Source organism: Suncus etruscus, chromosome 7 (assembly GCF_024139225.1).
Source record: "Suncus etruscus isolate mSunEtr1 chromosome 7, mSunEtr1.pri.cur, whole genome shotgun sequence".
Lineage (NCBI taxonomy): Eukaryota > Metazoa > Chordata > Mammalia > Eulipotyphla > Soricidae > Suncus > Suncus etruscus.
The window spans coordinates 48,387,645-48,414,276 of NC_064854.1; the positions used below are offsets into that span (position 1 = coordinate 48,387,645).

At 35.3% G+C, this 26,632-nt stretch overlaps 1 protein-coding gene across 3 annotated transcripts in view; it reads left to right on the forward strand.

The window, feature by feature from the left end:
* Positions 1-26,632, forward strand: part of AKT3 (AKT serine/threonine kinase 3) — a 344,608-nt gene that overhangs the window by 194,451 nt on the left and 123,525 nt on the right. For all 3 annotated transcript variants that reach the window (XM_049776508.1, XM_049776506.1, XM_049776507.1), the window contains 3 exons: positions 1,090-1,221; positions 23,705-23,770; positions 25,458-25,526. In XM_049776508.1, the coding sequence (XP_049632465.1) occupies positions 1,090-1,221; positions 23,705-23,770; positions 25,458-25,526 (267 nt within the window). The remainder of the gene's footprint in view (positions 1-1,089; positions 1,222-23,704; positions 23,771-25,457; positions 25,527-26,632) is intronic.

Here is a 26,632-nt window from a genome sequence, read left to right on the forward strand (position 1 = left end):
ACCACAGACAAAGAATTGTAGTATACTTGTGTAGATAAAGAATTTGTGGTACAGATAAACAAAGGAATACTACTCAGCTGTAAGAAAAGATGAACTAATGCATTTTTTTATCACTTTAAGTGAAATTAGATGAAAGACAAATGCCAAATAATCTCATTATATATTTTATAAAAGATCAAAGGTCCTTATGATGCAGGGGATTGAACCTAGGGTCCCTGTTATGAAGACATGAGCTCCAGTCATTTGAAGTGTTTCTCTGGCCGTCATTGTTTAATCACTGGTTGGCATTGTTATGAATTCCATGAAACAAGCTTTATGCCTTCATAAAGTTTTAATATTATTATACTCACCACCAAAGTTCTAAAGTTATCATGCCACCATCAAAAATCACTCTTAACTTTTCCTATACACTTACCTTTTTCTTGAATTTCATCTTGCCTGTAACACATTTCCAAAAAGTTCTTGTGAAACTGTTGCTATTTTAGATGTATTTGGGAATGTTTGTGGGGTACATTTTTGGAAGGCAGCTATGCTCACACCTATGCCATCAACGCAGGTGGGGTACATTTTTGATGATCAAAATTGGAGATAGTGATACTATTAAATTCTTAAGAACTTGAATTCTTGAAAGTGAGTTAAAATCACTTTTTTTTTGTTTTCTCTTATACTTGGCTGATAATTAGACTAGGTGAGATTCTAGGTTCAAAATTATTTCTTTAAATGTCTGAGAAATGCTTAAATTATTTCTATATCTATGAGCCATCCACTGCTACTCTTTTTCTGTTTTTTTTTTTTTTTTTTTTTTTTGCCACATCTGGCAGCACTCAGGGGTTATTCTTGGCTTTGAGCTCAGAAATCACTCCTGGCTCTGGGGACCATATGAAATGTCATGGATCAAACCCAGGTTCGACTTGGGCCAGCTATGTGCAGGGCAAATGTCCTACCACTGTGCTACCTCTCCAGCCCTCAATATTACTCTTAAATTTAAAGGATGATTCAGAATTGCTAAAATGTTATTTTGAGTGTTTATTACAAATATATATATATATTAAATTTATCAGTATTTTATTTTATTTTTTATTTTTTCAGACAATGAATGATTTTGACTATTTGAAACTACTAGGTAAAGGCACGTTTGGGAAAGTTATTTTGGTTCGAGAAAAGGCAAGTGGGAAATATTATGCTATGAAGATTCTGAAGAAAGAAGTTATTATTGCAAAGGTAATTTATTATTAAAATGATCAATAATTTTTGTTTAAGTGTACATACATGTAAGCTCATGTGTACATAACTAAAGAATAAAAATTCCATGTGATTGAAATATTGAGTCAGAATGTTGAATGTAGGCTATTACTGCCAGTATTAATTTGTATACCGATACTTAATGTGATACTAGAATTTTTAAACCGATTATTCTTGAATATTGTATACTGGAACTATTTGGTTTTCTTGATAAGATAAAATATTTCTGTGTATACTTGGTAGTGCATTTTATTACATATTTGTCCATTATATTATTAGTTATACTGCCATTTTTAACATCTTTCAACATTCAAATTTCTTATTACTAGATAAAAGACTAATTAGTATAATACTTGTAACTTTTTAGTTATGAGTTTACTAAACACAAAAACATCCATGATCGATTTGAACAAACCAAAATAATCAAAATAAAAGAAAGTATGATATTTAAAATTCTTTGAGAGGTTTTTAATTACCACTTTTCTAACTTTATTTAGCTTAAGAGAATACAAAAAATAGGCTTGTAAATAATGCCAATTCTTATTCAGTGTTCCAATTTGATCCCAATTCTCTCAAAAGTCACATTTGATTTACTTTATAAATATTACCCAAAAATGCTTTTTATCTTGCTTCATTCAACAAGTGGCATATATTTATTATACTTTATGACTATTTTAAGTTTCATTTTCTTTTAAAATATAATTTCCTCATTAACAGTGTATAGCTTTGCATGCTTTCTGATGTTAGGGGTCTCCCTACCTTTATATATTTTCACTATTTTGCAGTCTTTTTCTGACTGTGGCCTCCTTCCCAACCTTTTTTCTTTTCTTGCCCCACTACTGGTTAAGTCCCTAGTTTTGTGCCGTGGCTCCCCATTTATAAGATTTTCTCCTATGGTCCTCTAGGAGTCCATATGGCCCCTGTTGAGAAACACTAGTGTAGATCTCAACTTCTCCAGAAGAGTCTAGTTTTAGAAATATTATTGATCATGGAGTCATCCAAATTTAGTCCATATCCAAATTTTGCAGCTTACCCTCTTAGTACCATTATAAGCCAAATTTTGCATAGAGATCTGCTTCCTCAAAGACATTGAAAACATTTATTTGAGGCCAGTTTGTTTATTACAGTCACTTAGAGGAATGAAACTACTCATAGTTACTAAGTAGAAGTCAAACATAGTAAATATTCTGCACCATGTTGAGTAGTCACCTAAAACTGTGTATTTTTTACATTTGTTTTTAAAAAAATATTCTCAGCTAGAGAGAGTTCAGAGCTATAGCACATACTTGGCTCTGAGTGAGTGGATTGATTCTTAGCCCCTTAATATTCTCTTTGAACACCACTGCATATAGCCTGAGTGGTTCCCAATCTATTCAACTCTGGCAGCACTGCTTTGCAATATCAAGCCCCAACTCTCAATCCCACACTGCCTGGCATTCCACTATAGAATTCTCCCACCCCCAAAAAATCTTGTATAGTATAATATGAGGATTGGTAGAAGTAAACTGTTTAGTGTAGAACCCAGTACTTATTAAAGAGATATTTTCTGGGTACCATATATAATAGCTGTTTTATTTTGTTTTTGGGACACACCCGGCAGTGCTCAGGGCTTACTCCTGGCTCTACACTCAGAAATCGCTCCTGGCAGGCTCGGGGGACCATATGGGATGCCAGGATTTAAACCACCGTCCTTCTGCATGCAAGGCAAACAAACACCTTACCTCCGTGCTACTTCTCTGGCTTCTATAGTAGTTTTATTTTGTTTTATTTTGTTTTTTTTTTAATAATCCCAAGAAAACTTGCCCAGTGGTTTAAAGGATTTTTGTACCTTTTTTCTCTCACAGAAAAAAATAGGGTGAAAATAGTTAAGCAGGGGCCGGGCGGTGGCGCTAGAGGTAAGGTGCCTGCCTTACCTGCGCTAGCCTTGGACGGACAGCGGTTCGATCCCCCGGCGTCCCATATGGTCCCCCAAGCAAGGAGCGACTTCTGAGCGCATAGCCAGGAGTAACCCCTGAGCGTCACCGGGTGTGGCCCAAACCCCCCCCCCCAAAAAAAAAAAGAAAATAGTTAAGCAACAGTAAATACCATTTCTGGTGGGCTAACACTGTTAGATATTACTTTCACTTGAATTCCTGTTTGTTTGCTTTCTAAGGGATTACACCAGCCAGTTGCCTGAGGCTACTCTCAGCAGAGCTAGACTTTGCCCCTGGGACCAGTGGTACTCAGGAATTATACCCAGCATTTCATTAGCAGTGCACTGTGGTGTCACTGGGGCTCAGCATTTGGTAATACTAAGGACATTCTTAGAGTTTGTATCTTTAGTTTCTTAGAAAGTTTGTTGCATTTATAATTTTTTGTTTATTTTTTGGACCACACCTGGCAGCACTCAGGGGTTACTCCTGTCTCTATGTTCAGAAATTACAACTGGCAGACTCAGGGGACCATATGGGATTCCAGGGATCAAACCCTAGTTGGTCACTTGTAAAGCAAATACCCTACCCACTGTACTATTGCTGTGCAGAAGTCCAGGCTGCCAGGGCTGCAAGCTGCAGATCCTCAAGGCTGCCACAGTGGGGTGTTCCAAGATTTGCAGGGTCCATGAGACCCAGTTTTCGGATGGGGTATTGTGCCCACTGAGAAATGCCAACTTGTAGTGACTGACTGCCTGCCCGGAACGAAGAGCAAGCCATGTTTCCCACCAATTCTGTACTTTGTTTCTGTTGTCTTGGAGATCGATTATTTCACCATTATGTTTCTTTCTATCCTGCATATAAGAAATACCATTCTGTGTTTGTCACTCTCCCCCTAACTTAGAACAATACTCCCCAGGTCCCTTAATGTAACAGTAAATTGTATGACTATTTTTTTTATGACCGAGTAATATTCTATTGTGTATATACCCCAGTTTCTTCATCCAATCAACTGTTCTTGGACACTTGAGGGCTTTTTTTTTTTTTTTCATTTTGGTTTTTGTGACTAGTTCTATTGTGACTAGTAAGAAACATAGGAGTGCAAATTTCTTTTATTCTTTTATTTTTTGGAGTCCCTGGAATTTATCCTAAGAAACAGAGTTTCTGAGCCAAATGGAAGATAAATTCCTCATATAGTTTTCCAGAAAAGCTGGAGCAGTTGATATTTCTACCAACAGTGAATGAGAATATCTTTCTCCCTACATCCATGCCAATACTGGTTGTTATTGCTCTGTTTTATATGTGCCAGAACAGATCATTTTCTGTGACCAGTTTTTGATAGTGATCTACCAGTATCATATATATATTTTTTATAATATACCCTTATTAGATAATTAATGAGTAAATTGTTTCTCCGATTCTGTGAGCTCTCTTTACATCCTGATTGTCATTTTGTTTGAGGTGCAGAAGCATCCAGCTTCCTTGGTCAGTGATATTTTAACCTTGAAAATACGCTTAGTTTGCTTTTAGAGAGTTATGCCTAAATTATTCTTTCTGTACCCTGTGGATACAAGGTTTGATATCAAATTTTTTTATTCCATTTTGATTTGACTATTGTCATAGTGTTAAAAAACTGAGTTTAATTTGGGGACACTTTTTATTTATAATATATTTATTTAAGCATCTTGATTACAAATATGAATATGATTAGGTTTTAGTCATGTGAATAACACCCCTTCACCAGTGCAACATTCCGACCACCAAAGTCCCAAATCTCCCTCCATCCCACCCCACCCTCACCTGTACTCCAGACTTTCCAGTTCCCTCATTCATTCACATGATTGTGGTAGTTCTCTGTGTAGTTATTTCTATACCTGCACTCACCACTCTTTGTGGTGAGCTTCATGAAGTGAGCTGGTAGTTCCAGACCTCCTCTCATTGTCTCTGAGGATTGTTGCAAAAAAAAATTTTTTTTTCTTAAAACCCGTAGATGAGTGAGACTATTCTGCGTCTCTCTCCCTCTGACTTATTTCACTCAGCATGATAGATTACATGTACGTCCATGTATAGGAAAATTTCATGACTTCATCTCTCCTGACAGCTGCATAATATTTCATTGTGTATATGTACCACAATTTCCTTAGCTATTCGTCTGTTGAAGGGCATCTTGGTTGTTTCCAGAGCCTGGCTATTGTGAATACTGCTGCAATAAATATTGGTGTGAGGAAGGGGTTTTTGTATTGTATCCTTGTGTTCTTAGGGTATATCCCTAGGAGTGGAATAGCTGGGTCAAATGGGAGCTCAATTTCCAGTTTTCGGAGGAATCTCCATATCGCTTTCCATAGAGTTTGGACTAGACGGCATTCCCACCAGCAGTGGATAAGAGTTCCTTTCTCTCCACATCTCTGCCAGCACTGATTGTTCTCGTTCTTTGTGATGTGTGCCAATCTCTATGATGTGGGATGGTATCTCATACTTGTTTTCATTTGCATCTCCCTGATGATTAGTGACAAGGAGCATTTTTTCATGTGCCTTTTGGCCATTTGTATTTTTTTTTCTCAAAGTGTTCATTTCTTCTCCCCATTTTTTGATGGAATTAGATTTTTTTTTGTGTGTGTGTGTAAAGTTCTGTAAGTGCCCTGTATATTTTGGAGATTAGATCCTTATCTGATGGGTATTGGGTGAATAGTTTCTCCCACTCAGTGAGTGGCTCTTGTATCCTGGGCACTATTTTTTTTTTGAGGTGCAGAATCTTCTCAGCTTATTGTATTCCCATCTGTTGATCTCTGCTTCCACTTGTTTGGAAAATTCAGTTTCCTTCTTGAAGATGCCTTTACTCTCAATGTCATGGAGTATTTTACCGATATGTTGTTCTATATACCTATGGTATCAGGTCTGATATCAAGGTCTTTAATCCATTTGGATTTTACCTTTGTACATGGTGTTAACTGGGGGTCTATGTTCGCTTATTTCCAAGAGGCTAACCAGTTCTGCCAGCACCACTTGTTGAAGAGGTTTTCCCTGCTCCACTTAGGATTTCTTGCTCCTTTGTCAAAAATTAGGTGTTTGTATATCTGGGGAACATTGTCTGAGAACTGAAGCCTATTCCACTGATCTGAGGGTCTGTCTTTGTTTCAATACCATGCTGTTTTGATAACTGTTTTTTGTAGTAGAGTTTAAAGTTGGGGAAAGTAATGCCTCCCATACCCCTTTTCCCTAGGAGTGCTTTAGTTACTCGAGGGTGTTTATTGTTCCAGATGAACTTCATAAGTGTTTGATCCACTTCTTTGAAGAATGTCATGGGTGTCTTTAGAGGGATCACATTAAATCTGTTTAATGCTTTGGGGAGTATTGCCATTTTAATGATGCTAATTCTGCCAATCCATGAGCAGGGTATGTTTTTCCATTTCCGTGTGTCCTCTCTTATTTCTTGGAGCAGGACTTTGTAGTTTTCTTTGTATATGTCCTTCACATTTATGTTCAAGTTGACTCCAAGATAATTGAGTTTGTGTGGCACTAATGTGAATGGGATTGACGTCTTAATGTCCATCTCTTCCCTATCATTATTGGTGTATAAAAAGGCCATCGATTTCTGTGTGTTAATTTTATAGCCTACCACCTTGCTATATGCATCTATTGTTTCTAGAAGCTTTTTGTTAGAGTCTTTAGGGTTTTCTAAGTAGAGTATCATGTCATCTGCAAACAGTGAGAGTTTGACTTCTTCCTTTCCTGTCTGGATGCACATGGTATCTTTTTCTTGCCTGATCGCCAAAGCAAGCACTTCTAGTACTATATTGAAGAAGAGTGGTGAGAGCGGACAGCCTGGTCTTGTATCAGAATTTAGAGGAAAGGCTTTTAGTTTTTCTCTGTGGAGTATAATATTTGCCATTGGTTTGTGGTAGATGGCTTCAACTAGATTGAGAACGGTTCCTTCCATTCCCAACTTGCTGAGAGTTTTGATCAAGAATGGGTGTTGGACTTTATCAAATGCTTTCTCTTCGTCTATTGACATGATTATGTGATTTTTATTTTTCTTGTTGTTGATGTTGTGTATGATGTTGATAGATCTATGAATGTTAAACCATCCTTGCATTCCTGGGATGAAACCTACTTGGTCGTAGTGTATGATCTTCTTGATGATGCATTGGATCCTATTTGATTTGCCAGATTTTTGTTGAAGATCTTTGCATCAGCATTGATAAGGGATATTGGTCTGTAATTTTCTTTTTTGGCAGCTTCTCTGTCTGGTTTTGGTATCAAGGTGATGTTGGCTTCATAAAAGCTGTTTGGGAGTGTTCCCGTTTTTCCTATTTCATGGAAGAGCCTGGCTAGGATTGGAAGTAGCTGCTCTTGAAAGATTTGAAAAAAATTCATTAGTAAATCCATCTGGGCCTGGGCTTTTCTTTTTGGTAAGATGTTTGATTACAGTTTGAATTTATTCAGTAGCGATGGGTGTGTTTAGATATGCTACATCCTCCTTACTTAACTGTGGAAGGTTATAATTTTCCAAGAATTTTTCCATTTCTTCTAGGTTCTTATGTTTAGTAGCATAAAGTTTCTCAAAGTAGTCTCTGATTACCCTTTGGATCTCTGCAATATCTGTCGTGGTCTCCCCCTTTGCATTTCTAATACGAGTTATCAGATTTCTCTCTCACACTTTCTTTGTGAATTTTGCCAATGGTCTATCAATTGTTTATTTTTTCAAAGAACTAACTTCTGCTGTCATTGATCTTTTGGATTGTTTTTTTGGTTTTTCCACTTCATTGTGTTCTGCTTTCAGCTTTGTTATTTCCTTCTGTCTCCCTATTTTTTGGTTCCTTTTGTTGGTCATTTTCTAATTTTTTGACCTGCGTCATTAATTCAGGTATGCCCCTTTTTCCTTCTTGATGTGTGCTTGCAAAGCTATAAATTTTCCACTCTGGACCGCTTTTGCTGTGTCCCATAGATTCTGGCAGTTTGTGTCTTCATTATCATTTGTTTCCATGAAAGTTTTGATTTCCTTTTTAATTTCATCTCGGACCCACTGGTTGTTCAGTAGTAGGCTGTTTCATTTCCAGTTGTTAAAGTTTTTCTTCTGTGTGCCTTTGCAGTTCACATCTAATTTCAGAGCTTTGTGGTCAGCAAAGGTAGCCTGCAAGATTTCTGTCCTCTTGATTTTATGGAGGTATATTTTATGTGTCAGCATGTAGTCTATCCTGGTGAATGACCCATGTACATTGGAGAAGAATGTGTATCCAGGTTTTTTGGGATGGAGTGTCATATATATATATATATATATATATATATATATATATATATATATATATATATATATATATATATATATATATATATATACTAGTCCTCTTTCTTCTATTACTCTTTTTTAGGGCTAGCATGTTTTTGTTTTGTTTCAGTCTGGTTGACCTATCTTGTGTTGATAGGGCCGTGTTGATTTCTCCCACAATTAATGTGTTATTATTGATTTCTTTCAGATTTGTCAGTAACTGTATTAGATAATTTGCTGGTCTCTCATTGGGTGCATATATGTTTAATAGTCTGATTTCTTCCTGTTGCACATATCTCTTCATTAGTACATAGTGTCCATCTTTGTCTCTTACCACTTTTCTGAGTATAAAGTTGGTGTCATCAGATATTAATATGGCCACCTCAGCTTTTTTGAGGGTGTTGTTTGCTTGGATGATTTTCCTCCAGTCTTTGATTTTGAGTCTGTGTTTGTTCTGACTATTCAGGTGTGTTTCTTGTAGGCAGCAGAAGGTTGGATTCATTTTTTGGACCCATTTTGCCACTCTGTGTCTTTTAATTGGTGAATTTAGTCCATTGACATTGAGGGAGATGATTGTCATAGGATTTAATGTCATCTTTGTAGATAAGTTTGCTGTGTTTGTTGGTCTCTCTTGTCTTAACGTAGACCTCTTGTCTTAACGTAGACCTATCAGTATTTCCTTTAAGGCTGTTTTTTCATCTGTGAAGTTTCTGAGCTGTTGTTTATCCATGAACTTATGTATTCAGCGTGAGTCACGCTGCTTGCAGTATTCTCGGTGAGGCATTCATTTCATTCAGTCTTGTCACAATATCCTACCACTGTCCTATGGACTTGCGAGTTTTTGTGACATGTCTGCTGTAAGTCTTAAGGATACTCCTTTGAATGTAATTATCCTTTTTAACCTTGCTGCTTTCAGTATTCTATCTCTATCTGTGGGATTTGTCATTGTAATGAGGATGTGTCTTGGGGTGTTTTTCTTTGGGTCTCTTTTAGCTGGTACTCTTTGGGCATGCAGGATTTGTTTGCATGTAGTCTTTAACTCTGGAAGTATCTCTTTTATGATGTCTTTGACTGTTGATTCTTCCTGGAGATCTCCTACCTGGGTCTCTGGGACTCCAATGATGCTTATGTTGTTTCTGTTGAGTTTTTCAAAGACTTCTATTTTCATCTGTTCACATTCATTGAGTACTTTTTCCATTGCCTGTTTTCTGAAGGTTCTTTTCTAATTTCTTCTGTTGTGTTGAGTTTTTCTGCATCACATCTTCCAGTACTCCGATCTCCTCAGCTGCTGTTACCTTGCTGGGGAGGCCATCCACTGAGGTTTTCAGTTGAGCTACTGTGTTTTTCAGATCTGTTATTTCAGTTTGGAGTTTTTTGATTTCTGTCTTTGTGTTCTGTTCAGAATGATCTATGCTTTTTTTGAGTTCTACAAACATCTTCCATATTTCTGTTCTAAACTCCTTATCTGAGAGGTTAATCAGATGGTTGGAATTTTTTGGGTTGTCCGAGCTATCATCTTCATTCTCTGTGCATGGTGTTTTCCTGCAAGGTTTCCCCATTGTCCCACTTGTTTGTGTGATTTTTTTCTGTGTGTTGTGGTGGTTCATTGGTTAGAAATAGCTTTCGAGGGGCCGGGCGGTGGCGTTAAAGGTAAGGTACCTGCCTTGCCTGCGCTAGACCGCGGTTCGATTCCCGGTGTCCCATATGGTCCCCCAAGCCAGGAGCAACTTCTGAGCACATAGCCAGGAGTAACCCCTGAGCGTTACCGGGTGTGGCCCAAAAACAAAAAAAAACAAACAAAAAAACAAAAAAAAAAAGAAATAGCTTTTGGCCATGCTCTTCTGTGGCCTGTAGATGACAGGTTTTTTTTTTTTTTGGGGGGGGGGTGCAATTCCTAGTCCTCTGAGGAGAGCTTCAAGTATTGAGGAAAGACAGACAAGCAAAGCAAAGAGTTCCCTTCATGTCCTCAGCCTCATCCAAGGTACAGCAGGAGGGCCAGTCAAGAAATCTCTGTAGCAGGGAGGGTCACAGGCAGAAACCCTGATGAAATCTAGTCTCAGGAGGCTGGAAACACCATGGCCCAAGATGGCTTTCTGTGCCCTTCTGACACCCAGCAGAAACCAGCAGTAATCAGTATGTGTATGTCCCGACCCACTTCTGAAGCAGGCATGATCACCGGCAGGAACACTGATGAAATCCAGTCTCAGGCAGCTGGAAACCGCATGGCCCAAGATGGCTTCTGCGCTCTTCTGACTCCTGGCAGAAACCAACAGGAATAAGTGTGTGTACATCCCGACCCACCTCTGAAGCAGGCAGGATCACCAGCAGGAACACTGATGAAATACAGTCTCAGGCAGCTGGAAACTGCAAAGCCCAAGATGGCTTCTGGGGCCTTCTGAATCCTGGCAGAAACCAGCAGGCGTGGGGACACTTTTTGCATGTAGCTGATGAATTTCTATAACACCACTTATTGAAGAGATTTTTCCTTATTCAACTTGGATTTTTTGCTCCTATATCAAAAACCATATACTTAAGAGTGTGTTTCAGGATCTTCTGCCCTTTCCAATGATGGGAGGTTCTGCATTTATTCCAGTACCATGCTGTTTAAATTTCAACTGTTCATAGTTGAAATTGGGGAAAGTGATGCCTTCATCTTCTTTTCCAGGAAATTGCTTTATATATTGGTGAATGGGAGGATTATTTTTTCATATGAATTTCAGGGTGTTTCGTCTATTTGTTTGGAAAATGTAATGGCATCCTTATAGAGACTGCATACAATCTATACAGTGCTTTGGGGGGTATTGCCAATTTGATTATATCAATCCTGCCACTCATTACGAAATGTATTTCCATGTCCTTGTGTACTCTTTTATTTCTTGAAGTAGTATTTTCTAGTTTTCTTTGTATAGGTTTTCACCTATTTAGTTAAGTTGATTCTGGGGCACTTAATTTTCTAAGGAACAACTGTGAATGGGATTTTTTAATATCTCTCCTGTTTTATTACTTATGTATAAAAAAGGCATTGCAAAGTAATTCTGTAGCCTACCAATTTACTGTACAAGTTTATTATTTCTAGAAGCTTTTGGCAGTTTTGGGGATTTTCTAACTGCAGTATCGTGTCATCTGCAAATAGTGAGAATGGATCTTCTTTCTTTGCCCATCATATATTTTTCTTGAATACTTGCTATAACACGTACTGAATAGATATGGTGAAAATGGATAAACTTACCTTATGCCTGCTTAGGTAGAAAACTTTTAGTTTATTTCCATTGAGCATAATATTTGCTGTGGGCTTGTGGTAAATGGTTTTGACTATGTTGAAAAAGTGCCTTCAATTTCCATTTTATTTACAATTTTCATTATGATTATGGGTGCTAAATCTATCTGCATCCATTGAAATGAACATGCTTGAGTTTTACTTACATTGATATGGTATACTATGTTCATTTTCCTATGTTAAATCATTCTTTATCACCAGAATGACTCTTAGTTGGTCATGGTATTGAATCTTAGACGTTTTGGGGTTCTATTTGCTAGTATTTTGTTGAGAATATTTATATCTTTGTTCATCAATAATATTACACTATGATTCTTGTGTGTGTTTCATGTCTCTATCTCCTTTTGGTTTTAATGTGATATTTGCTTCATAAAAGCTATTTATGATTGTTTCTGTTTTTTTTTTCTTCAGTTTCCTTTTGGGCTCAGGGGACCAAATAAGATGCCGTGTATCAAACATGAGTCAGTAGCATGCAAAGCAAATGCCCTTCCCAATGTGCTATCACTTTAACCCCCAAAACAAGTATTCTTACTTAATTTTAATCTTCTAATGAATCAAGAGGTGAAAGAACAGTGTTGAAACCTATACTATTGTTATGTTGGCTATCAATGTCTTCACTACAAGTTATTTGGCAGTTGTTTTAAGTATTTTTCTGGTCTCTTATTAGATGCATATATGTGTAGGAGTATGAGTTCTTCCAGATTTATACATATCCCTTGATCATTTAGAAATGACCTTCATTGTCTTATAACCTTTTTCAGTCTGAAATATATGTCATCTGGTACCATCATCACCCTGGCTTTTTTGAGGGAGTTGTTTTCTTGAAGAATTGTCTTCTGACCTTTGACTCTGAGTCTACGTTTGCTGTATTTCTTGCAAGCAGCAGTATTGGGTTCGATTTTCTAATTCATCATACCATCCTGTGTCTCTTAATTGGTTCATTTAGACCATTGACATTTGGAGAGATTATTGTTATAGAGACTTATGCTATATTTCTGCAGGAGTTCGGCACGTTTGTGGGATAGGCTTTTCTTAAAGAAGCACCCTTAGTTCTTCTTGTTAAGATAGTTTCAAGTCTTAGTTGAAGGTCAAGACTTTATTTTTCGATTATCCATGAAGCTCTGTATTGTTTACCTGATTAACCTTGGACCTCCAAGATGTGGTCTGCAGGCACTCTTCACCTTTGGGAACTTCTCAGCAATATCTTTGATTGTTGCTTCTTCAGAGGAGTTATTGCCTTCCTGGCCCTTTGGGACTCTGATGATTCTTATGTTGTTCCTTTTAAATTCATCCCAAAAGTTCTCTTGTGAGTCATTTTGGGGCATTTGTTTTTCTTCTGCTGTTGTCTGGAAATTTAATGCACTTCATCATTGAGCTCACTAAATCTGTTCTCAGTAGCTGTTCTACTCTGCTGGTGAGTCCTTCTAGTGAGTTTTTCATTTTAGCCAACCAAGTTTTTCAGGTCTGTCATTTCCATTTCAACTGTTCTCAATTTTGCTCACATATCCTCTTGTATTTTATTGGCTAGCTATTTCATTGTTTCTTGGAATTACTTAAACATCTTCAACATTTCCTCTCTACATATAGCTGGTTAATACTGGTTCTCCTGAACTACCATCTTTGCTCACTTCACGGTGGGGTTCAGTGTTGCTTTCTTATTGTGGCTATTGCAGTCTGAAAATGTATCTTTTGTGTGTGACATAGTGACTACAGTTAGAATGTCTTTATATCCACAAAGTGAGGTATAAAAAAGTGAGGAAATATGTGACTGAAGAGCATAGCATAGCAGCTATTCTCTCCTTTGGCTTTCTGACCTGGGGCAAATGGTACCACTAAGTCACAAAGGGGATTCTGAGACTACTCTCAGTTTCTTCAGACCATGGCTGGGTGTAGCCAACCTAGACCCCTCCTCTTGTCCTTGTGCTTCTTGCTCAAGCTTCCTGACCCAATTTATTGGAGATATGAGTAGCATTCGATACAGGGGTGTGAGACTGAGCTGCTTTAAATACTCCGTTGAGCTGGTTTGCTGCCATTCACCCAGTTTCAGCAGACAGTGGACAAGAAGAGAAGGAGCCTGTTTTTTTGTTTGTTTGTTTGGTTTGGTTTTCTGTTGAGTTTTTTTTAAAAATACGAGACCATTTAAAGCACCATATTTTTTATACCATAAGATACCCCATAAGATTCCCCAACCCCCAAGTGTGTTTTATGGAGTGATACCAACTTCTAGTAGCTTTTTTCTTTTTTTCTTTTTGCGCTTTTTTGGGGGGTCACACCCGGCAGTGCTCAGGTGTTACTTCCGGCTTTGCACTCATAAATTCCTCCTGGCAGGCACAGGGGACTATATGGATGCCAGGATTCGAGCCACCTTTGGTCCTGAATTGGCTGCATGCAAGACAAATGCCCTTCCACTGTGCTATCTCTCCAGCCAATCCAGTAGCTATTTTCTTATATGAGCTTTTGTATTGCATGCTGAATTTGAATGATAACCAAGCAGGAGGACATATTTTTTTAGATGCCTGGTTCATTCATTGTGTTGGATATATCATGCCTGAATACTTTCATTTGAAAGACCTAATCTAGTCCTCACTGTCTGGGCCTGTCTTCATCATAGCAGGTTGGTTGTGGCTAACTGGGCCTGGGAGAGTTTTAGTGGAACTTCCTAAGAGGTGAGGGGAGGCATGGAAGCTCAATTGACACTGATCTCTTAGGCTCTTTCTCTAGGTGGAGGAACAGTTGGGGGTTCTGGACTTATCAGGTTCAACACTGACATTATTACCTACTGGCTGTGAAACTTAAACACTATTAAGCTCCCATTATTTTTTCAGTTAACATATCAACAATAAAATGAACCTTGGTGCCTAAAGTTTAGAAAATAATAGACTTTTTATTTTAAAAGGAAATGTCACCTTTAAAATAACCTTGGTCATGGAGAAAAAATATTCACTTACTGGGGCTGGAGAAAGCAACTTGCCTTTCCTGCACTTGACCCAGATTCTGTCCCAGGTATCATATAAGGTCCCCTGAGCACCCTCAGAAGGGATTCTTAAGTGAAGAGCTAGGAGTAAACTCAAGCATGCTAGTTGTTGTTCCAAAACAAATTTTTAAAAACTGTTCTCTTCCTAGACTTCTCTGATTCCCTATTTGTTCTCAATTAAACACTGTTACCCCTTCTATGGTGTAGGGGTTCAGCACCTGATTTATCTAAACCATTAGATATAAGCTCTCATAATCATGTGGCCCAAACTACAATTATACTTAAAATATGACTTTCTACTATAAACCACTGTACAAATATATATATATATATATATATATATATACACATACATATATATAAAGTACCCCACTTATAGAGAGACTGTTAGGTATGAGGCTAATGAGATGGATTTGTGGAGGGAAGTGAATAATGAATGGCAAAGGGATCAGTGTTGAAACAATATATTTCTGAAACCCAATAATTTTGTAATTTCATGGTGACTAGAATAATTTTATTTAAAATATAACTGTTAAAGAGGTTGCAGGGTAGGAGGGAATCTGGGGTAAGAAGTAGAGTGAGGGGGAAACAGGGTACTGGAATTGGAGTTGTAAATATTATATGCCTGAAAACCCTGTGTAGACAGCTATGTAAATCACAATGTCTAAACAAAACTTTTAAAAGTCTACAATACAGTAAGTGTGGGGCAATGAAGAAAGAATTTTTTTGACTTAAGTGTTAGGAAGGGAAAAGACAAATTAGAGAGGACTGGGAAAATAAATATGAGAACTATTTATCTGCCTCATTTTCTCAAGAAACAGAACTCCATTTTTCTAATTATTTTTCTGCAAAAATTTATATTTTAAAAATAATTATTAGCATTTTACTATGGGTAAGTATATTTGAAACTATTTCAAAAGCATTTTTATTCTGTATACCCAAGATTTTTAGTACTCTTCATTTATAATAAGCAACAATTTTTCAGAAGTATCACATTGTTGTACCACTAAGTTTTGTCAGTTATTTTTAACTTTTTGTTTTGACATTTTGCTTTTAACTATAATTAAAAATTATTGGCATCTGTGTTTACTTTATAGCTTGTACATGCCTTATCTACATAGCAAAAATTTGTTTGTGAAATTCAGTACTATTAAATCTGCAAAAAGCAGAAATTCTAATTTATCAGATTCATAAGTGATAGAAATACTTTTTCATGTATTAAATATTTACAGTGTATTCTGGTTTCATTCTTATAACAAAGAAAAATGGCTATTTTGTTTTATTAAATCAAATGACAGTATCGTAAAGCGTATCAAGTTAATTTTATCACTTCTGTGAATCTTTACTTATAAGGAAATGTATCTTTTGACTAATATTGGAAGTATGACTGATTATTGCTATTAATTTTATATCAAGTATTTTTAAATGCCCATTTCCTTAGTTCATACTTTATAACAATAATAGTCATCACTTATTATTATCACTTACTATTTATTTTTTTATTTCTCATTCTAATTACTTAGCCCAATTTACTTTTATTATTATCAGTTGGTTCTGTCACTTCACTCCTCCTCTACACCCAATCAATACATTACCTATTTACCTTCTTTGTGGGCATTAAAATATATTTTATAGTTATTTATAAAGATGGTTGTATGTACAGTTTAACTGTATATCCACCAGTAGTGAAGTGCCAAAGACTTTACTTATGTGACATTCGGTCCATTACTTCCAGCCTTCTTCCCTCCTTTATTAGATAACCTCAGTTTTGTTGACCTACAGTTCACCCAAGTAGCAGAAGGCAAGATTTCCTAGAGCTGACTAGTATTTCATTGTGTACATAGTACACAGTTTCTTTTTCTTCTTCCTTTTTTAAATAGGGACTTGGGGTCACACATGACTGCACAGGAATCATTCCTGGCTCCAGGGATCATATATGTTACCAAGGATTGAATCTTTGTCACATGCATAAATTGCAAGTTCCTTTCCGGCTGTACTATTGCTCTGTCCCCCATGTGGCAAATTTTTGGCTATTGAAAATAATGCTACAATGAATAGAGGTGTACAAGTATCTTCAGTTCTTAAAGTTCTTTGAGTTCTTAGGGCAGATATGAAGAAGTGAAATTATTAGATCAAATGGGAATTTTTGTTAATAAATTTTGAGGAGTCACCATAATATTTTTATAAAGTCTGACACAATATTATTTTTATTTTATTTACATTTCCTTGGTGGTGAAAAGTAATGTAGAACACTTTTTCATGTCTTTTGACCATCTGTGTATCTTTTTGTTATTTTTCTTTTTTGAGGGGTGGGCATACCCAGAGTGCTCAGGAAAACTCCTAGCATTGTTTGGCAGGAGTGATGTGGGATGCTGGGATTTGAACCTGGGTCAGTAATATGCAAGGCAAGTACTGTCTGCTGTACTGACTTGTATACTATATATCTCTCTGGCTTCAGTGTTTTCTTGAGTAATGGACTATTCAGCTCCTTTTCACATTTTCCCAACAACCATGGGGTTTTTGATTCCTTTGTAAGCATATTGTACACCTTGGATATTAGTTCTTTGTCATATTTTCTCTATTAATTGTGGTACCCTCTTATTTTAATTAATGCTCCTTTCAAGAGAAAAAAATTATCTGTTGTAATTCTCTTTGTTTTTGCTTTTTGCTTTTTTTTTAAACCAATGATATTGACTCATTAAAATTTATTTGAGATTGAAATTACAAATATTTTTACCTATTTTCTATATGACATTATAAAATGCGTCTAATTTCAAGGTCATTTTGAATTAACCATTGTCTATGAAATAGGGGTCAAGTTTTTGTTTTTTTTTTTTAAACAGATCCAATTTTCCCAACATCCTTTATTGAAGAGACTTAATTTATCCTACACTTCACACTTATTTTCTCTATTGAGAGTTTATTTCTGGGCTCTAAATTTTTTACGTTGATTTAAGGTTTGCTTTTTAAAAATAATTTCTTTTTAAACATTGTGTTTACAAAATTGTTCATGGTTGAGTTTTAGTTATAGAAGGTATGCCACCATTGAGGTTCTTGGAGATATAGGGTAGACACCCTAATTTTGCAATCCGGTACTCTAATGTATTAGACTCCATATATAGTGCTCATTATGACAATATTTTGATAAAATACTTCAGTTTACCCATTTCCATGGGATTATGTCTTCTACTATGACCTAAATCTTATGATCTTTGAGAGCATTGAAATTGACAACAACACACCACAGATGTATGTTATAGGACCCACTCATTGAGTATGTATTTGCAAATTACATTATCCCTTTCCTTTTTTTTTTTTGTTTTTCTTTTTTTTCTCTTTTCCTTCTCTCCTTTCTTTTCTTTCAACCCAAGCTATGGTACTGTTATATCATAATGCCTACGCTGTCAGCTTTTTTTTCTAGGAAGGGAACCTGGATGCACATGATATGGTAGATAATATTACATAAGACAGACTTTTCTTATAGTGCCCACTACCATTTTGCTTAGTACAAGATACTCCTCGCTTAACAGCAAAGTTCTGTTTGAAAGACTTGGTCGTTAAGCAAGGAACTGCATGTACTGTCTACAGTAGTACAGTATATGCATAGTACTTGACAATACAGTATTCTGGATAAGTAAAAAGAAATGAGAAAGATCAAACTGAAAACGTCCACTTATTTTAATTTGCACAGGTTGTGTAATTTACACACAGTACTGCAATGTATTACAGAACATAAAGTTAGTAAAGTATGTACATTAAAGCACCAAAAAGCACAGTACTGTAGAGTGTACAAGATGGAAAAAGGGTATTTAAAATAAAATAAAATAAAATAAAATAACGGTGAAAAGATGGTCGTTAGTGTGAGCGGTCGCTAAACAGGTAGGTCGTTAAGCGAGGAGTATCTGTACTCTAGTCTTGAAAACTATGTGTATCATAAAATGCTCCAGACACAATGTAACCCTGAAAGCTTCATTTAGCAAAGTTCACCCCTGCCATCGAAGAAGCATCAAGAAATTAGAAAATCTTTCCACTCCTAGATACTGACCCAATTTATTTATTTTTATCTTTATTTATTTTTTTTCTCTTCTTTATTTTTTCTTTTTCTCTTTATTCTCTCCTAAGCCACTTTTCAAATTTATTCTTTTTTTAACTTAATTATTTCTAAAGCACTCTGACTCATTCTATAAGGGTCTGGCCAATCTATGAATATATCTCTAAAGTTTGTCTATAAGTGGGTATGACTTTGTATGCCTTGTACTCCACTATATTTGCCTAATCTATACTGTATACAAGCTATGCCTCTATTGTATATAGTTCCTCTCATATATTATCCCCCACCCTCTGTTCATAACTTCATCTATTCTTACATCTTCAATCCTGACCCATTATACCTTCCTATTTAACCCTCTGTATCCTCAGTTCTTAACTCATTAGGAACTGAGACCGACCCCCTACCCCAACAAACTGCCATCCTAGCTCTAGCAGGAAGCTCCCATCACCACACCTGCGGATTCATTCTATGCAGCCCTTTTTTTCTCACACACTCTCAACAGAGACTGGGGCATGCTACCGGACTCAGTTCCAGAAGGTCTTCCAATTTGAGGACACTTCCCAAACCTATACTGCTACAAATCATTTCTCAATCTGAAGAAGACCACAGTGTGGGACAAAAATATGCCCTGGATCTCATCACCCACCCCGCAAGATTGTCAGAAGTTTTAGTGGGATATCTATATTTTCTATGTATGTTTGATACCTAAACAGCTACATTCTATTCCCAAATTCAAAGGTCACCTCCTCCGTCCTTATTTTTCTTTTAATTGTTACTTACTTACTTACTTATTTATTTATTTATTTTTTATTGTTTGTTCTAGTTCTGCTTAACATGAAATTCTAGAAGAAAACTGTAGTTGGGGACAAAACAGCTCAGTTCAGAATGGCACATTTTTAGTTCATTTGCAGCCCACAGCCCAAAGTCCACAATCCACATAGCCACTCCCACTGCTGCTGGTCAACATCTTTTTTTTTTCTCCCAGCTATGTTTTTGCCTGGACTCAATCACCTCATTCAGTTCATAGTGACATTTTTTTTAGTCCAAAACTAAGACTTTGCTTTTATTCCACTATCAAATTGTTTTGATTACCATAGGTTATAGTTAAAAATATTTTAAAAATCATGAAATGTGATACCTCTCATCGTTTTTTTCCAGTTGCTTTGACAATTTGGAAAGCTTTGTGCTTCCAGACAACTACTAGTAAAATATTTTGTAGCACTACAGAATGCCATTGGAGTTTTGATAAGGATTGTACTGAATGTATATGTTTTAGGTCATGTATCCAGGTTAACTACATAAATTCTTCAGATTTATAAACATTTAATTTCTATTTCCTTGTGTAATCTGTTTAATAATAATATAATTTCACATACTTTCACCCCCTAGCTTGATTCCTATATACTTGATGTACTTGGACACAGTTTTAAATATCAAATTTTATATTTTTGTTTGCTTAATAGAAATATGACATATCTTTGAAGTTTTTGGGGGGATGAGTGCATCCACTGGTGCTCTGGGATTATTATAAGCTCTCTGTTTAGGGAGTTCTCAGGACTATATGAGTTGTCAGGGATTGAATCCAGGTCAACCTCCTGTTAGGCTATGTGCTGTATTCTCTCCACAGGCCTACAAATATGACTTATTTTTGCATGTTGATTTTCTTGCCTCTGTTTATTTCTAAACATTTTTGGAGTGAAGTCTTGAGGATATTTTTATGTATTATCATATGCACAGATAGTAACAGCTTATCAGTATGTATTCTTTGAAAGCACTTAGAAAACCCTCCTATTTATTAATACCATTTTCCAGCATATTCATTGATTTATTGTTTATATACCTGATTTTATATATTATTTACTAAGCTGTGAACTCAGATTTTTTTCTTCTTTTTTCTTTTTATAAATAAATTTCTATTTATAATCTTTAGAATTTAGTAGAATTTTGTTTTGTTTTGTTTTGAGTCACACCTGGCTGTGCTCAGGGGTTACTCCTGGCTGTAGGCTCAGAAATTGTTCCTGGCCGGCTTGGGGGACCATACGGGATGCCAGGATTTGAACCACCGACCTGTTGCATGCAAGGCAAACACCTTACCTCCATGCTATCTCTCCAGCCCTGAATTTAGTAGAATTTTTTACATGGCATTTTATATTGCACAGAAAACAACTGACTTGCAGATCCATAAGTTAAATTAATTTCTCTCTTTCCCTTCCCTCTGTTGTTTCTGCTGTTTCTACATTTACCAAGGTTACATAAACTTGTTGCTTGCCAGAAATTCAACACTTATACTTACAGTACTCAAGTGGTTAGTTGTGTTATGCTGAAGATTGAATACTTGGTTATGGTACCACTGATCCAAAATAGAATTACTGTAGTCACACTCAGGCCCATATAGTAATTCCAGTGATTGAACCCATGACATTATTGGCCTCATGTTTGTAGGACTTTAATCCTGAGCTATCTCCAAACTCTACAGATTTATGTTTTTTAATAAACGAATCTTGTTCTGCATATCACAAATTTGATGCTAAAATGTGCATTTTAAATTCTTTATTTGATAATCATTAACAGCATCTACCTGTTAGCTTACCCCACCCCGTTAATACTGATCATTATTTGACTAACTAGAAGAAATACTCCTTAAGGACAGGTGCTTTTATCTTCATTGTGGATCTCAATATTATAACTTGTTTATTTGTCCAGTGAGTTATTGAATAAATAAAATAACCTATTCTTTACATCTTAGAATTAATTCCTGTGATTTAGTTCATAAAACCTTTATTGACTGTGGTATGCATTATGGTAGGCAGTGCAGATATAGAGACAAGTTAAATGTGATTTTGCTTCTGATTTATGTAAAGATATTTGCTCTTATAATTAATTTAGGAGGTACCATATTATGTGGAACTTTTCAAAAATTTGGAACACTTAAGGGCCAGAGCCGTGACACAAGTGATCCCTGTGCAAAGCTAGCAACTGCACCATCAAGAAGCCCTACCTAAAACAAACAAAAACTTTGAACACTCAATCCTGATTCCTATAAAATAATTCTATAATAATTTTATAATAATTTTTGTTCTTTGTGTCACTGATTTTAAGTCCTGTTTAAACATAAATTGGTCTGACCTTCTTGGAATTGCATGTGGAACATAGCATTTTTGCTCTGTTTCTCTTTTAGCCTCAGAAAAGTCAAGTGTTTTCCTTAACTTAATAAATACAATGCAGAATTCTTCTTTTTTTTTTTTTCCTGTTTCATTGAGCCACACCAGCAGGGGCTCAAGGGTTACTCTTGGCGATGCACTCAGAAGTTGCTCCTGGCAAGCTCATGGGACCATATGAGATGTTGTGCCTCAACCCGGGTTCGTTCAGGGTCAGCTGCGTGCAAGGCAAATGCTCTACCACTGTGCCGTTTCTCTGGCCCCAGAGTTCTAATTTTTATTTATTTATTTTTTTTTGGCGTTTTGGGCTACACCCAGCAGTGCTCAGGGTTTACTCCCAGCTCTGTGCTCAGAAATCTTGACAGGCTTGAGGAACCAGATGGGATGCCAGGAATTGAACCTGGGTCCATGCAAGGCAAACGTCCTACCACTGTGCAATCTGTGGCCCCCAAAGTTCTAATTTTTTTATTTCTATATGTCATTTATAATCTAAATTTTAGACAGTGTTAAATCGATCAATCAAGGCTTTTGTTTATTTTGCCAGAGCAAACAGTGTTAATTTTATTTACATTTATAAAATGGTATTGCTTTTGAAACATGAAGCAGGCTTTCAGGTCTTCATATGTTTAATAACTCTTTTAGTTAAGTCTTTAGTTAAGGGTGAAGTTCAGTTATCCAAGCCAAAGTTAACAACAATAGAATCAATAGACCTAAACTTTAACATTCTAAACTTAACTGGGTCTATTATACTTGCAGGCCGGGGGGCAAGGATGGTGGTATAGGATGCATTCTGGGAACACTGTTGGTGGGAATGGCCCTGACTCACTGTATATCTGAAAATCAACTATGAAGGACTTCGTAGATCACAATAGTTTCAATAAAATAAAATTTAAAAAAGTGTAAAAAAAGATTGATGTTTAAAATTGTAGTAATATTATCTTCTAATGTATTTTTGCTTTAAAATACAAGTTTAAAATGGCCACCTGAGTCGATTATGTTTTTAAATGTATCTTCACTTTGAAATTTATCAAGTTTAAAATTGCAACTTGGGCAGATTATGACCTTTTTATATGTATTCTTGATATATATATATGTATATTTCTTTATATATATCTTTATTTAAGCAGTATGTTACAAACATGTTTGTAGTTGGGTTTCAGTGATAAAATGTAGACCTCTCCCTTCACCAATGCAACTATCCAGCTACCAATGTCTACCATCTCCTTCCTCCCTACCCCCTTCCTGTCTTGGGACAGGCATTGTATTTCTATATCATAGTCATGAAGTCATTAGTGTAGTTATTTCTCTAACTGCGCTCACCGTTCTTGTGGTAAGCTTCATATCCTGGACTAGGATTATGACCTTTTTCTTAAAGGTGCATGTACAAAAGACAAAAAAAAAAAAAGCCATATGACATGAGATGAAGTTTTATATTGTTTTTATTTCTAAATGCTTAATTTTAGTATTAAATGTTTTGTGTACCATCTGCATTCCTTTACAATAATTGGTTTTCCTTTCAGTGGTATATTAGAAAGTCTGATATTTGTTAAATTAAATCATTATAGTATCCCCAAAATTGAAGCATGGATCCTATTAACTCTATGCCTATATAAGTAGAAAAGACCTTCCTTTCAATGAGAAAGGCTCTGGGTTTATTTTTTATGCTCAAGATAATTTTTGGTAGTTTTGGTGTCATAACTTATGGTCTTTTACTTTTCATTTTTGATGGTTTTGTCTCAGCCTCTTTTGGTATTAGAGAAAGTGAAATCTTTTAATTTTTTGGTGCATAGAGCATAGTCTAAACATTTGCTTTTTTTCTTCTGTAGGATGAAGTAGCACATACTCTAACAGAAAGCAGAGTATTAAAGAACACTAGACATCCTTTTTTAACAGTAAGTAATTAGAAGATAGATATTTTAATAGTATCATTTTTACCTAGAGAAATTTTATTATAGAAAATAAGGCATAAAAATGACATTTTATATAACATACTTCAGGTATGCCATTTTCTTTGTGAAAAGAGTAAGTCAGGCTTCTTTGGACTCAAATGGAATATATAAGTACATATATTAATAAGCCCTTCCATACACATACTCAGTACTTTTATGACAATTGTTTTCTCAGTAAAACTCATTGCCTTTAAAAAATAAAAATCAAGTATAAATATATAATATTTTAAGACCACTGAGAAAATGGTAGACTTTAAAAAATATTCAAATTAATGTAAGAATTTATGCTTTTTTCAATTATTAATTTCTGATAAATTAATCCATCTGTCAGAATAATCCTCATGTGTTAGTTTAGTAAATAGTTTGTAAAGAACTATGACTTAGGGATATAGTACTTTAAATGCATAGAAATCCTGAAAACACTAAAGATAGAGTATGTTTTATTAGCTAGATGTAGAATAGTATATATCACCTTATGTTGAAACAAACTGACTTTTTAGTTCTGTATGTAGAATACTTGTACATATGACATAGATATATTTTGAAATCTGTATATGGATATAGTTGCAATAAAGATTAAGTTTAAATCTTAATTAAGATCAAAATTAAAACTTTACCATTAAAAATAGAACCATGGGGGGGGGGGGGCTAAAGTAATAGTAAAACTGGTAAAATGCTTTTTGTGCATATGGCTAACTCAGGTCCCCAGCATTCTATATGGTCTCTTGAGAACTGCCAGGAGTAATTCCTGAGTGCAGAGCCAGAGGTAACCCCTAATTATTACCAAGTGTTATTCCCAAAATGAAACAAACAAAAAAATGAAACATAAACAAAAAAGGCACGGGGTGGGAACTTGTAAATATTTAGCATGTGTGAAGTAGAAACCTCGTAGACTAATTTTCTCATTTTGTGGTATCTTGTTCGGTGTAATAAGACTATTCTTAAGTCTTTATATCTTCATGAGCTATAAAGCTATATAAATACTACACTGTTGTATGCATCCAGTGTACAAAGAGCAGGGTTTTTTTCTTTTGTGTGTGTGTATATGTTTTTTTTTGGGGGGGTTGGTTTTTGGGCCATACCCGGTGATGCTCAAGAGTTACTCCTGGCTATATGCTCAGAAATTGCCCCTGGCTTGGGGGGCCATATGGGACGCCTGGGAATCAAACCATGGTCTGTCCTACACTAGCACACGCAAGGCTTAGACATCTGTGCCACTGCTCTGGCCACAAAGAGCAGTTTTAAGAAACTAAACAGTAACTGTTTCTATAATTGTGTACCTCAGATTTCAGGTACAGTAATTCATAACTCTTACTTTAGAACTTTGGAAACCATTCAGTTTGAAATGCTTAATAGATTAAGAAACACTCATCACAATTATTGAATGTATTTTTTTACTTTCCCCTGGAAATATTCATTGTTGGTGGATATCCATCAATATCAATTAATTTGATCTAATCAAAGTTTGTTTCATGTTTCTAAACACTGTATACTCCTAAGGAATAAACAGATTCTTAAGAAGCTATAATTCTTTTCAATTACCATGCTTATTGTTTTGAAGTGTTCTATTTTTGCCGCTATTGTGAGAACATGGGTTTATAATATAATGTTTTTTCTTTTTCATTTCAAGTCCTTGAAATATTCCTTCCAGACAAAAGACCGTTTGTGTTTTGTGATGGAATATGTAAATGGGGGAGAGGTGAGTGAAGAAGTAAATTCAAAACTTATATTTGCATTTTACTATTTTATCATTTCAAAAAAATATTTTAAAATAATAGCTGTAATTCAGTTTCTTATTAGGAATTTGCACAGATATTTCTAGTATTTAGTAAATGACAGCTGAATAATCCCTAATGGATTACAGTAATTATTTATTTTTAGAACTACTTTGATATATATGGAAAGCATGATCATTTTTCTTTGTCCTTTTATAAAACCAAAATTGTTTCCATGAATTTAATTTTACCTTTATTTAAACTTGAAATATGGAAATAAATATGATACTTTTCAAAGTTCAAAATTTTTGTGAAATCATAAAAATAAATTACTTACCCATATTCAATTTAGTTTAACAGTACAAGCTACATCATGACTATTTTCTCCTACATAGTGTTAGAGATTTTAAGTTATCCTTTCATTTTGAAGAGAAATTTAATCTTTTTTTATTAGTACATTATTTTGTTGTCTTTACTTATCTTTTTCTTTATATTTTAAATCAAATCTCAGTGTAAGGTTACTTATTGTATTTACAATTACTAGAATACTTGACTAGAAATATTTACATTCTAGAATTTTTTTCTAAGTTTAACTTTTTAATAATTACAACTAATAATTTAATTAATATAATATGGATTTTATAATGTCTTTTAAAAACAAATTAGATTATCTTAATTGATTATGAGACTTACTTTATTGCAAAATTTTATTTATGAATTTGATTGAACACATGTTCAGTGTCTAGCGGTGCTGATTCAAAACTATGGTAAGATATTCTACGAAGGGTTATACATTATTTTGTAAGTATAGAATTTTGTGAGATAATATATATTCTGATTTGGGAAGATATTTAGGCATAGACAATGATGTTAGTAGAATCATTAGTGGGAAAACATAGAGCAAGGGTAATTTAAATAACTAACTGAAATGCAGGTATTCATAATTAGTTAGGCTCCTGTGCTTTTTTCCTTGAGAAAATATTTTAAAATATGTATATTTGCCACTATTGTGAAAACATGGGTTTATAATATAGAATTGTGTTGTAGAATTGTACATGATTAATTTATATTAATTATATAGTAATTGTAA